The sequence below is a fragment of the Barbus barbus genome, assembly GCF_936440315.1.
Source record: "Barbus barbus genome assembly, chromosome: 12".
NCBI lineage: Eukaryota > Metazoa > Chordata > Actinopteri > Cypriniformes > Cyprinidae > Barbus > Barbus barbus.
Window position 1 is genome coordinate 18,338,342 of NC_136740.1, and position 14,220 is coordinate 18,352,561.

The window sequence follows — 14,220 nt, forward strand, 5'->3', positions numbered from 1 at the left end:
TAAGATCCAGTAGAACTAATAAAGAGATACAACCACGTTCAGATGATAGAAGCAGGTCATTTGTAACTCTAATGAGAGCAGTCTCCGTACTATGATACGGTCTAAATCCTGACTGGAATTCCTCACAAATACTATTTTTCTCTAAGAAGGAATATAATTGCGAGGATACTACCTTTTCTAGTATCTTTGACAGAAAAGGAAGATTTGAGATCGGTCTGTAATTAACTAAATCTTTGGGGTCAAGTTGTGGTTTTTTAATGAGAGGCTTAATAACAGCCAATTTGAAGGTTTTGGGGACATATCCTAATGACAGTGATGAATTAATAATAGCCAAAAGAGGATCTATGACTTCTGGAAGCAGCTCTTTTAGTAGTTTAGATGGAATAGGGTCTAACATACATGTTGTCGGTTTACATGATTTAACAAATTTATACAATTCTTCCTCTCCTATAGTAGAGAATGAGTGGAATTGTTCCTCAGGGGATCTATAGTGCACTATCTGATGCGATATTGTAGCTGACGGCTGCATGGTTACAATTTTATCTCTGATAGAATCGATCTTGGAAGTAAAGTAGTTCATAAAGTCATTACTGCTGTGCTTTTGGGAAATGCCAACACCTGTTGATGCTTTATTTTTTGTTAATTTAGTGACTGTATTGAATAAATACCGCGGGTTAAGTTTGATTTCTTCTAGAAGAGACGAAAAGTAATCAGATCTAGCAGTTTTAATGCTTTTCTGTAGGATAGGGTATTTTCCCGCCAGGCTATACGAAATACCTCTAGTTTTGTTTTCCTCCATCTGCGCTCCATTTTCAATGGAACTGACCATAGTTAGCTAATGATGCTCTTGGGAAACGCACCCCAGGCCGTCTTTGTCAAAGTAACCTGCTCGGTTGTGACATTACTACTTTTTGTAAACTGTAAAAAATGACCGTGATTTTAACAGTAAAAGACTGTAAAAATGCTACAGTCAAAACCTGTTAATTGGATAACAATTGGATATATACTTCTATCATTTTTTTTTTTTTTTTTACTGTGAATTTAATTAGTCTGTAAAACCTAAAATGTTGAGAGCATGTTTTTTTTTAAATAATATAAATATTATTTAATGTATTTAAACCACTTGATGTGACTTGTTATAACAATACAACAATATAATATAATATAATAATTATGATATAATGCAGATAGGGTTCTTCAAAAGTCCACCACACACCACTGATACAAACTTTAGTTATGAATTGTGATAATACTAATATTGAAAAATAATAATAACACTAGTAATATGTTTTATTTATAAAGTCCTTTTCTGACACTTAAAGCACTGTAGTACAATATAAAAACAATACAAAAAAGTAAACAACTCCAAAAAGATGACAAAAAATAAGTAAATAAATTAAAGTACAATACTAGATAAATGAAATCTAAACAATTATATGTCAAAATCAATGCACGGGAATAAACAAAGTGGATTAATTCTTATATATAATATTAAAATGAGTTTTGAATAATTTCTTGATTTGTACTTATGAATAAGGCAGAAATCTGTTTATGGTACCTGTCTGTACAATAAAACCTATGCAAACCCTATGCAGAGAACTCTTTAATGCACTCACAGCTTTTCACCACTTATTGTCCTGTATTGTGAAGTGTGTTATACGTCTTAGATGTTACATGTTAGACAGTGTATTATTTAATAGTACGTATGTTTTCGTCGTGACTGACACCTTTGGAACTACATAATTGCATTACATCGCCCATTGGAAGCCACACCTCCTTCACCAGAGGGGCTCATTTGTCGCTTGGCATTATGGGAGACCACGGCTAATGAGACACAAGGTGATCATTTCAGTCAAGACACACTACGGATGGCATCCACAGGGATGCTTGCATGCATCCACAGCATGGAGCCCTTTCTCCTTGGAGAAAGTATGGAGGATTTGCCCTCTGGGCATTAGTTGAAAGGACCGATGTCTCTCAGCGAGATACTTAGAAGACATTTGGGGAAAAAAAGCTGTGTTTTTGGAAAGCGAGAGGATGATGTGAATCATACAGATCTGCAATTGCAATGCCAGACACTGCTTTACTGACAAATGTGCACACAGCTCAACTTCTGACCCTGTGGTTTGTTCTTCATTATTCTTTCTTTTTTCTTCTTCTCTGTCTCTCCTTCTCCCTAAACCCTGACTCAGCTGGTTGTTCAATAAGATGCTGGTGGGGAGTTATTTGGCTGGGCTAGACAAGCTGGATGCTTGCCCACACACACACACACATTTAAGATGAAGTGTTCTCCTTTTTGTGCACATTGCATGAATCCTTAATGTGTTCCAGAGTTTCAATGGAAAAATGTGAAAGTCTAAATCAGTGTTATTTTGTATCTCCATAACACATTTATTCACTTTGTCTGAAGCTTTTTTTAAAATTAACAGTTATACAAATTATTTCACTTGGGTATTTCTGTAAGGTATAAAAACAGTTGCTATAATAGATGCTGTATTTTTAAATTATTATTAGTTATTAGTTATATAATTGAATCATTAGGTAGTTGAGTTGAATTTGAAGCTGTAATAATCTACGATAGCAAAGATTAATTAAATTAGTCAAAAATAAGTATGCACCATTCAAATGATCATCAATATAATGCCACTAAAATTTATATTTGATTTCCTCTCCAATTTTTTTAAATTGACTTAAAACCCCACTAATATGTATAAAATGACCAGCTCCTTTTTAACCAAGTCTGAATTTTATTTTGTGTTTGAGAAAAAGTCGTTTGATTTGTATGCCAGGCATTTTTGTTATTAAGCCCCAGTGTGTGTGTTTGCATGTATGTGTGCGTCCTAGTCTGGAGGAATTTGAGGAAAGCTTGTGGTCGATATGAGCGAAGCCTCCATAAAAACCTTCTCTCACGGAAAATGACTTCCCACGCGATCACGTACGCACACACTAACACTCTGTCAGACACAAACACGCTTGAAAGTACATGTACAGATAAAGCTCTTCCCTCATGCGCACACCTTTCTCAAAGGCATCCATCCCCCTGCTGTCTTTTTTCCACATTGTGATTCCAAAAGCAGACTGTGTGTGCGTTTTTTTGTGATGTCTGATTTCCTTCGTTAAACTACGTGGAGTCATATAAAGCTGAATTATAGTGTATCGGAGAGCATTTAAAGGCTTTAATCAGAACATGCACACACACACAAACACACATGCTACTGAAGTAGTTGTAACTCTTAATAGTTTTATGAGTCTGCATTAACTAACCCCAATTACCCTCTCATGAGGTGCGTGAGAACAGAGCGGCTAATTAGTTGTGTGTGTGTGTGAGACAGGAAAGAATGGCAAAGAAAAAGGGAATTGCATGAATGGGTTATAGCGCTCATTGAAAAAGTCATTTCTCTGGTCATAAACACGCTTCACACACATTTATCGTGGATTTGTGTATGTAATTGATTTTTTTTTTTTTTTTTTTATCTCTTGCAATATTGATGAGCATGAATAAGAGATGAGTTGGGCAGGGTGTGTCCCAGTGGGGGATTTGCCCCCTCGCTGCTACTTCCTGTCTAAGGATTACCCAGCATTCCGGCTGAACCACTGCGAGTGGATGTAATGGTTGGTTTGGTCACCATTCAAAGCTCATTTCAGAAAGAGTGAGTTTAGATTCTAGGCCTGTAATCTTGATGTTTGGCCACATTGCATGACTGCTGGTGTGTGTGTATAGGTTTATATTGTTTATGAGGAAATACACAAATGTGTATAATGATGACATAAGTATTACAACGTGAACACGGTTTATGAGGATACTTCCTGTGTGCTCGTAAAACTAATGGCTCAAAAAACAAACTGTGCTGTTCTAAAATTCAAAAATTCCAGAAAGTTGAGGAGTAGGTTTAGGTGTACGGTTAGGGTAAGGGAAAAGAAAATACAGTTTGTTCAGTATAAAACCATGGAGAGTCATACGCCTATGGAGAGTCCCTGTAAACCACATATACAAACATGTTTTTGTGTGTGTGTGTGTGTGTGCACCAGGCAATGCTGATCCCCCAGAATCCATCTCAGGTGCATGCGGCCGCTGTGAATGGAGACAAAAACACCTTACAGAGACTGATCACAGGTATCGCGCATATATCAGTGCTCAAAATACTCTATGCTCTTCACTTTGTATTCCATGTGTGTGATATATCTTAAAAAACACAACACCGTTCAAAAGTTTGTGATCGGTAAGATTTTTTAGTGTTTTAAAAGTTTCTTAAGCTCAAAAAATACCATAGAAACAGTAATACAAATAATAGAAGTAACGCTTGAAATATGTTTACAACTTAAAATAACTGTTTTCGTAACTTTTCTATTTTAATATATTTTAAAATGTAATTTAATTTATTTATTCCTGTGATGGTGAAGCTGAATTTTCAGTAGTGATTCAGAAATGTAGTGTTGTCTATATTCTATATTGTGTTTTTGCTGCTTTGTACATTCTATTTGTATATTATTCTTTATTGTCTGTGTCCTGTCCTGTTGCTGTCTTTCTGTTGTCTTTCTGTCAATTTTACTGTCACTTTTGTTTCATTTAATGCATCCTTTCTGAATAAAAATATACATTTATTATAAAATAACAAAAAACTGACCCCAGACTTTTGAATGGTAGTCTATAAACACATTTTTCATCCTTTTTATGATATTAATATGTGCGTTCACTTTGAAAGGATTTTATTCAACTAAAACAGTCAATGTTGCAAAGTATGCTCAAAATTTTAAATATGAGAATTAAAATATAGTTTAATTTACATTTAAAGATGTTCATTTATACTACACACCATGCTTTTGAAGAATGTGCTGAATTCTTACTGAATATGAAGACCTTATTTGCTGGCCGTTCTTGAATATAAATATATTGCCTGACATGTTACTTCTGCCATGCTGTATTGTCCTCAGACCTGAATGTTTTTTTTTTACCTATGATGTACTAACCATGTAGATAATTTATTTGGGTACCAACAAGTACCATTTAGCAATTTATAGAAAAGAAAACTACAAAAGAACCTACAGTATTCAGCTCACAATTCTTATATTTTCTAATTTAACTCCAATGGCCTTATGGGATAGCAAAGTGGTTCACACAAATTCTTATAGATGCAGTACATCACCTGGGTACTGTAAATAATGGCATTCTTATTAAACGTAAGTACACACAAAAACCCCCCAATTAAAATCATTGCATTGTTGCTTAGTTTTACATCGTGGTAGAAAAATCATCATAAATGTACCATGAATATTCAAGATATCACTCACCCATATTTATTTTTATATTGAAGAGAGATTTCAATAACAGGTTATGGTTGACTGTTTTATGAATGTGTGCTTTGTGTCTGCAGCAGAGTCTCGTCTGCGGGACAGTGAGGATCAGTTTGGCCGGACTCCTCTGATGTATTGTGTGCTGGCTGACCGCTTGGACTGTGCAGAGGTGCTGCTTAAAGCCGGCGCAGCCGTCAACAAGACTGACCACAGTCAGAGGACTGCACTGCACCTTGCAGCACAGAAGGTGACACACACACACACACACATACACACAGCCGTCTGTCTCTGCTTGGTGTCTCTAGGGTTTACTGCCCTCTAGTGTTTATGATGTCCACACATTTCTCCCAGTAATCTGAATATGAGAGCTCTTGTATGTGTCATGTTATTTTGATTTAATAAACGGGACAGTTTGACTGGGACAAGAGAAGAGGATTGGAAAGGAGAGCAGAGTGGAGAGGAAAGGAGATGGCAAGAGTGTGAGTAGAGGAAGACAGGGAGGGATGGGATTGATGGGTAACACTCTGACATCTAGATCAATAAGAGCTGTAGCTCAGGGATTAACACTCTAATTGGGCTGGGAATAGAGACTAAGAACCCTGACACACACACACACACACGAGGGCTCTCCCCGGAATGTTTTACACAGGAGCTAAGGAGGCCTGGGACGATACTTGATGAGAGGGGAGGGCCATTCGCACTCAGAAACATTCAGACCCTTTAGATGGATAAACAGCCGTCTCTACCACAAACCGCGGCCCAAGAATAACGTCCCTGGGCGACACCAAGCACTTTTTCATCATTTTATTTCATTATTTTGCTGGCTTTAGATGCTTTGTCATTTTAGTAAAATGCAAATGAAATATCAGCTGAGAAAACAGGTCAGTCTATTGGCAAGTAGTGCCAGATGTTTTGTTCTGTGTTGTGTTGTACATTCAAGTTAAATAGGTTTTTGATAAAGAAGAATAGTTGGGTGGGGACTTGGTTCTATCCATCAGCTGTTGGTTGGATGGAGGTAGATATGAATGCAAGCTTGAAGTTGAATTTATGATAGGGGCAAGGTTTGATGATTAGAGAAATCCAGTATACGTCATCAGAGAGAGAAATCTGTCATTGCATTGGAAGATTGATATTGCATTTTGATTAAAAATTACGAGGTTTAAAAATGTAGAAAACTAAACGTATGTGTGAATTAGTCATTCACAATAAGACCAATAACATGCATTTAGAGAACAGAGTGAATTTTCATTTCATTTTTACTTTAAAGGTGAAATGTGTAACTTAATTTCTAGAGACCGCAAATGAATTTGCACAAATTTTAAATTTTGGTATCCCAAATAGGAGTAAGTTTTCTTCCATAAGTATTTTTTGTAAAAATACAACTTTTTGTATTTTTTTGTATTTTCTTTTTGAATATATTTAAAAAAAGAATTTTTTTCTTGTGATGGCAAATCTGAATTTTCAGCAGCCATTACTCCAGTCTTCAGAGTCACATTTTCTGGGAAAATGAACTTACAAATGCTACCTTTGCATATTAATATGATATCCCAGATATGAGAACTCATGTGGATATGCATATGTGTCAGATTTTCCACTGGAGTAAAGCTAACCGAACTGAAATGATAGTTTTAGTTGATTTTGGGCCTTGACTGAAGCCAAACATAAATTTTAAATGGTTGTGAGTTTACAGGTGTTGTCCGATTCATGAATGAATGACTCTTATGAGCCGGTTCTTTTAATGCATCAGTCAGATAGACTGGAGAACTTAAAGGTGCAGTAGGAGATCTCGGAAAATGCTAACTTTAGCCTGATAGCACTGAAAGCGAACGTCCCACCCTCCCTGCAATCGCCGTCCAAAGCCACGCCCCCTGAACGCACATACGCTCAAAGAGCAGAATACCAGAGAGACAACATTAAATTACTACAATAGGCTACATCATCTGTTCCCAATTACAGTCCTCGCGCCCTCTCCGCTCTGCACATTTCATATGTATATATCTTATCATGTCTGACGGTTGTTCTGTTCGACCGTAAGTCATAAGTGCCCTGCGAAGTGGACATCACCAGATATTTTGCCATGATTCCAGTTCAAAGCGTATGTTCCATACAAAGGGCATTAAAGTGTGCGAGACGTTAATTTAAATTGTATTTATTTACAGAGGTATATTATGTCACACTTCACACTTCTCTAGTAAGTTTCGTCTGTGTGAAGACGCTGCGCAGCGTAAATCCGTGAATGAATTTTCCGAAGTGAAATAAACTTCAACGGATTTCTTCTTCTCAGGGAGTAGGGAGCAATGAACACTGTATAGGGAGCATGTCAATCGGAACACAGTTCATGCACGTAGCTGGTTATGTGAAACAGGTGTGTTAACTAAGCGAGACATGCAAAATATGCAGAGCGGGGAGCGCGAGGACTGGAATTGGGAACCGCTGGGCTACATCATGTGTCATTCACTGGTGAGAAAACTTTATAGCATAGTTAGTAAAAGTACTACAATACCAGGAAGGAAGATCGGGTTGTTGATGTTTGCCTGCCATTCTTGCTCTATCTGCACAGCTTGCATGAACGTGCTGATGACGTATCGTGTCTGCGCGAACAGGATGCAAATACATATACGTTGACAGGCAGATAGGAAAGACAATTAAAACGCTTGGACCGAGCATTTTGATTGGACGAACATTTCTTGGTCCTACACCTTCCACAGAATATATAAATACAGATAAATACATTTAGACCACTTAACTTAATGATTGCTATCAGGATGTGAAATGACTTTCAACCAGAATAACAAAAAATGTTTCTAAAGACAATCACCTATGGCACCTTTAAGTGTTACTGGTTTCAGTCAGTCTTCACAGCTGCCTTAATGACTTGGCACAGTTCTGACTGAATTATAGTCAAATAGGGCAATAAATTAATTTGAAAACATAAACAAGTAAATGGAATGTTATTCATACTTGGGACTGTGATCTATTAGTCTGTGATCCTCCAATCCTTACAAACAGACAATTGTCAAATTAAAGTTAAAAGTTGTTGATTGTGTTTTTTTGCCTATACACATGCATTTCAGGGCAATGTGCGCTTCATGAAACTCTTACTGTCACGCCATGCCGATTGGCGGTTAAAGGATCTGGAAGAAATGACCCCATTACACCTGGCAACCCGACACTCGAGCTCCAAACCTCTGTCTCTGCTCCTCAAGCACATGGCACCTGGTGAAGTGGACACACAGGACAGGAATAAGGTACCAAATGCACACACATACACACTACACATGCTCACACACTCGGCGGCTCGTCTATAGATGGCTTGGGTGGGGATCAGGGTGAACGTGATGTTAGGTGGTGTGTGTATGTGTGCGTGTGTGTTTGTTGTTGTATATATGCCATAAAGCAGCAGGGGAGCTCTGCACCCTCTGATGTTTCTCTGGAGGATATGACTGTTTAAATTGTCTAATAAAAGATATTTTCTCAGAGTTGCTGAGAGAGCTTGCCAGGCGCCTACAAGGCTCAGGGTCTCATCGCAATGTTAACCTTATGTGTGTGTGTGTGAAGTGACAATCACTCATTCGCTGCATGCCAAAGACGTCTTCCACGAATCGCAGAGAGAATACAAACCAACCCATTTTCACAACAAAGACTATGCATGGAAGCCTGTTTCCACCTCAGAGTAAAAAATAAAGCAGATAGTTGTAAGATAAATCTTAAAATACGAAATATAATCACAATTATGAAAATAAAGTTGCAGTTACAAGAAACAAAGTCGCATTTGTAAGAAATAATCACATTAATGAGAAATATAGTAATAATTGTTTGAAATAAAGTCACAATTATGAAAAAAGTTTTCGATAAAGTTGCAATTGTGAGATATAAAGTTGCATTTACAAGAAATAACATTTGCAACACAGTCAACATACAGTATCTCACGGAAGTGAGTGCACCCCTCACATTTTTGCAAATATTTTATTATATCTCTGCTGGGAAATAATGGTGGCCACACAAAATATTGGTACTTTGGGCCCAATTTGCACATTTTCCCTTAGGGGTGTACTCACTTTTGTGGCCAGCGGTTTAGACATTAATGGCTGTGTGTTGAGTTATTTTGAGGGGACAGCTAATTTACACTGTTATACAAGCTGTACACTCACTACTTTACATTGTAGCAAAGTGTAATTTCTTCAGTGTTGTCACATGAAAAGAGATAATAAAATATTTACAAAAATGTGAGGGGTGTACTCACTTCTGTGTGATACTGTATATAGCTGCATTTATTTGATCAAAAATACAGATAAAACTGTAATATTGTGGAATATTATTTCAATTTAAAGTAACTTTTATCTATGTTAATATGTTTTAAAATATAATGTAATCCTGTTATGGCAAAGCTGAATTTTCAGCATCATTACTCCATCATTCAGTGTCACGTGATCCTTCAGAAATTTGGTCAAGAAACATTTGATCTTATTATCAGTGTTACAACTGATGCTTAATATTTTTGGGGAAACCAAGATTAATTTTTTTGGAGGATTGTTTGACAAGATTCGAAATTACAGGTTTTATTTTTAATATGAAGTTTTTCTAATATTCTGAATGTCTTTGTCACTTTTGATCCTAAAATTAGAAACAAATTAATTGGATAAGAAATAATGTTGTAATAGTGATATATAAGTCACATTGTGAGATTTAAAGTCACAGTGAAACAGGCAGAAATGGACTTTCATGAAACTGGAAAGAGTTTCATAATGGTTGGCAGGGCTGTTGTACTTTACTGTAATATTTGTAACATTACTGTATGAGCTATAATACAAGTAATAGTAACAGCTATAGTACTGTAGCTAGCATTAGTAAACACAGAAGCTTTAGACTAGAGAAGTTGATATGTGCTGGTCACCATAGAGCAAAAGAAGAGTTTGGAGAGATGCGTATGTGGGCCCCGTGCTTTCCTGGGAAACACTGCTTTCAACTGCTCCAGATTATCAGACCACATGCAGCTTTATTCACTTTGGTTCCAATTACTGTAAAAATTCACCCCAGTTTACTTTCCGATGATCTACGCACATACAGCAACTCTTTAGATACGCTGTCATTTAAAATCTCATTCCACAGACAAACTGCTCAAAGCTACTAGGGCTATTAAGGCTCCTGTTTTAAATCATTATTCTGTGTGTGTGTGTGTGTGTGTGTATGGTTGTGATTACGCTAACATGAGTGTGTGCGTGCACTGTGGTTGTATCAGTGCTTCCATTGAGTCGCATAATGGAGTTTTGTTTGCAGGCCTTCATCTGTCTGTTGGTTTTGTAATAATTTGATAAGCAGAATCGTGATTTCTCGTGATGAGGCTTGTTCTGTGGCCAGATGCAGAAAATAACCCATCTAGTGCGTCTTCAGTCTTCACTGTCCACATTGGCTGTTTGGGCGTTTTGGGCTGGGGAAACTTGAGTGATTGATGAAGAGAGAAGGGCGTGTGTGTTTTAGGTAAACATTTTGAATTTGGAATCAAACTGCAGAGCAAACGGTCTTTATGGTTGAGCAAGAATGTTTAACTGGTAAAGCTTGTTAAAGAGCTGGACACCAGCATATATTTACATGTAATAATTAAGCAGACACTTCATCTAACGTGACTCAGAAATGAGGAAAAGCTCAAGCAATTTATCAAACAGAAGCCAAAAATATTAGCTTTAATGACGAGGATGGATTTTGCATGGAGTCTCGAATTGAGAGAGCCAAAGTTGCCTGACACTCATAAAAGCATTGGAAATCTGCAACTGATATAGATAGAGAGACAAATACATCAAAATAGATTTTATGTGCGCATCTAAGATTGCAAACCTACATTAATTCAAATTTTCTTAGGCGCTTGAAAATTCACATTTGCAAAATATATCATTGGAATTACGAGAAAGTTGTATGTATATATATTATATGAGAAAGTGTATGTAATATATAATTAAAAAAAAAAAATTATTTACATGTTTGTTTTAATATATGCATTTAAGTTAACTTAAAATTTTAAGATTAAAATGTTACATTTTAATGTAAAGTTATAATGCATAAAGTTTAAATTCATTTAAATGTAAAATGTTATTCAACTTAAAGTTGTAATGTTTGTTTAAATTTTTATTAAATTTCATTTTTAATTATAATTAATACATTCAAATTAAGTTTCAACTTAAAGTTGCAATATATCATTTTATGTTAAAATTTACATTTTTAATTTTAAAATTAAATGTTGTTTGTTCTACAGCAGACAGCGCTGCACTGGAGCGCATTCTACAATCACCCCGAGCATGTTAAGCTGCTGATCAAGCACGATTCAAACATCGGGATCCCAGACAGCGAGGGCAAGATCCCTTTACACTGGGCGGCACATAACAAACACCCCAATGCTACACGTACAGTACACTGTATCCTGGTGAGTCCACACTTGTTACCTATTTATTTCTCCTCACACATACAAATAATACAATTACAGTATCTTCAGTATTTGTGTATTTTGTAGGAAGCTGCTCCCACTGAATCCCTGCTGAACTGGCAGGACTATGAGGGACGCACCCCTCTACACTTTGCAGTGGCTGATGGAAATGAGGCGGTGGTTGAAGTGCTGACATCATACGAGGGCTGCAGTGTAACAGCCTATGACAACCTGTTCAGGACGCCACTGCACTGGGCGGCACTGCTGGGTACACACATTTATACTCATACACACATGTGGAATTTGACTGCTTAAAGTAATTATTTTTAATTGAAATCATTTGCTAAGTGTAGATGCAAACACTAGTTTGTATGTGACTGCAGGTCATGCAAAGATTGTACACCTTCTGTTGGAGAGGAACAAGTCTGGGATGATCCCATCAGACAGTCAGGGAGCAACACCTCTGCACTATGGAGCTCAGAGCAACTATGCTGTAAGACATAAGACATAACATATCCTGTATGTTTTGTTTCTTTTAATTGGGCTCTATTAGAGCTTTAGAAAAAAATTGTGACAGAACGTCAGTTGAATTGTTGGTTCATTGATTCATTCATTCATTTATTTATATATCCAAACAAATATAGATTTGTTTTTTAATGTGTTGAATCATTCATTGATTTCATTTATACATATGACTAATATGTATAACTTATTGATAACTTATTTCAAAAAGTGAAACTTTCATATATATTTTAGATTCATTACATGTAAAGTAAGACATTTCAAAAGTTTTTTGTTTTAATTTTGATGATTAGAGCTTACAGCTCATGAAAGTCAAAATCCAGTATCTCAAAATATTCGAATATTTCCTAAGATCAATCAAAAAAAGGATTTGCAAATCAGAAAAGTTCAAGTTCTTTAAAGTATGTTCATTTATGCACTTAATACGTTGTCAGTGCTCCTTTGGCACAAACTCCAGCATCAGTGAGGAATGGCATGGAAGCGATCAGCCTGTGGCTCTGTTGAGGCACTATTGAGACTTCAGCTCGTCTGGATTGTTGGATCGACTGTTTCTCATCTTTCTCTTGAAAATATACCATAGATTCCATATGGGGTTCAGGTCAGGCATGTTAGCTGGCCAATCAAGTACAGTAATATCATGGTCAGCAAACCACTTGAAAGTGGTTTTGGCAGTGTGGGCAGGTGCTAAAGTCCTGCTGGAAAAGCAAATCAGCATCTCCATAAAGCTTGTCAGCAGATGGAAGCATAAAGTGCTCCAAAATCTCCTGGTAGATGGCTGCATTGACTCTGGACTTGATAAAACACAATGGACCAACACCAGCAGATGACATGGCAGCCCAAATCATCACTGACTGTGGAAACTTTACACTGGACTTCAAGCAGCTTGGGTTCTGTGCCTCTCCAGTCTTCCTCCAGACTCCAGACCTTAATTTCCAAATGAAAAGCAAAATTTTAATTTATCTGAAAAGAGGACTTTGGACCACTGAGCAACAGTCCAGTTCTTTTTCTCCACAGCCCAGGTAAGATGCTTCTGACGTTGTTTCTGTTTCAGAAGTGGCTTGGTAGCCCTTTTCCTGAAGACGTCTGAGCGTGGAGACTCTTGATGCACTGACTCCAGCTACAGTCCACTCCTTGTGAAGCTCTCCCAAGTGTTTGAATCAGCTTTGCTTGACAGTATTCTCAAGCTTGCGGTCATCCCTGTTGCTTGTGCACCTTTTCCTACCCAATTTCTTCCTTCCAGTCAACTTTGCATTTAATATGCTTTGATACAGCACTCTGTAAACAGCCACACCTTTCAGTAATGACCCTCTGTGACTTACTCCCTTTGTGGAGGGTGTCAATGATTGTCTTCTGGATCATTGCCAAGTCAGCAGTCTTCCCCATTATTGTGTTTTCAAAGAGCAAGATATACCCTGAATTTATACTGTATGGATGGTCGTTTAATGAAACTCAAATATAAATATTCTAATATATTGAGATACTGGATTTTGACTTTCATGAGCTGTAAGCTCTAATCATTAAAATTAAAACAAAAAACTTTTGAAATGTCTTACTTTACATGTTAGGAATGTAAAATATATATGAAAGTTTAACTTTTTTAAATAAGTTACAAAAAAATGAAGTTTTCACAATATTCTAATTTTTTGAGATGTACCTGTATTAGTGCTGTCAAACAATTAATCGCATCCAAAATAAGTTTTTGTTTACATAATGTGTGTGTACTGTGTATATGAAGACACACACATACAGCATATATTTTGAAAATATTTATATTCATATAAATTATATCTTATATATATATATAAATATATTTAATATATAAACGTACATTTTTTTCTTAAATATACGTGTATGTGTGTGTATTTATATATACATAATAATTATGCACCGTACACACAATTTTATATTATGTAAACAAAAAACTTTTATTTTGGATGCAATTAATTGCATTTAATATATTTATATATAAACTACTATATGTATTATTGCTT

At 36.4% G+C, this 14,220-nt stretch overlaps 1 protein-coding gene across 1 annotated transcript in view; it reads left to right on the plus strand.

The window, feature by feature from the left end:
- The window catches only part of LOC306877915 (inversin-like), a 36,005-nt gene that overhangs the window by 7,859 nt on the left and 13,926 nt on the right, over positions 1-14,220 (plus strand). Inside the window, exons 3-8 of the mRNA XM_079429954.1 lie at positions 4,030-4,114; positions 5,373-5,539; positions 8,367-8,540; positions 11,540-11,707; positions 11,795-11,975; positions 12,091-12,200. Coding sequence (XP_079286080.1) covers positions 4,030-4,114; positions 5,373-5,539; positions 8,367-8,540; positions 11,540-11,707; positions 11,795-11,975; positions 12,091-12,200 — 885 coding nt within the window. The remainder of the gene's footprint in view (positions 1-4,029; positions 4,115-5,372; positions 5,540-8,366; positions 8,541-11,539; positions 11,708-11,794; positions 11,976-12,090; positions 12,201-14,220) is intronic.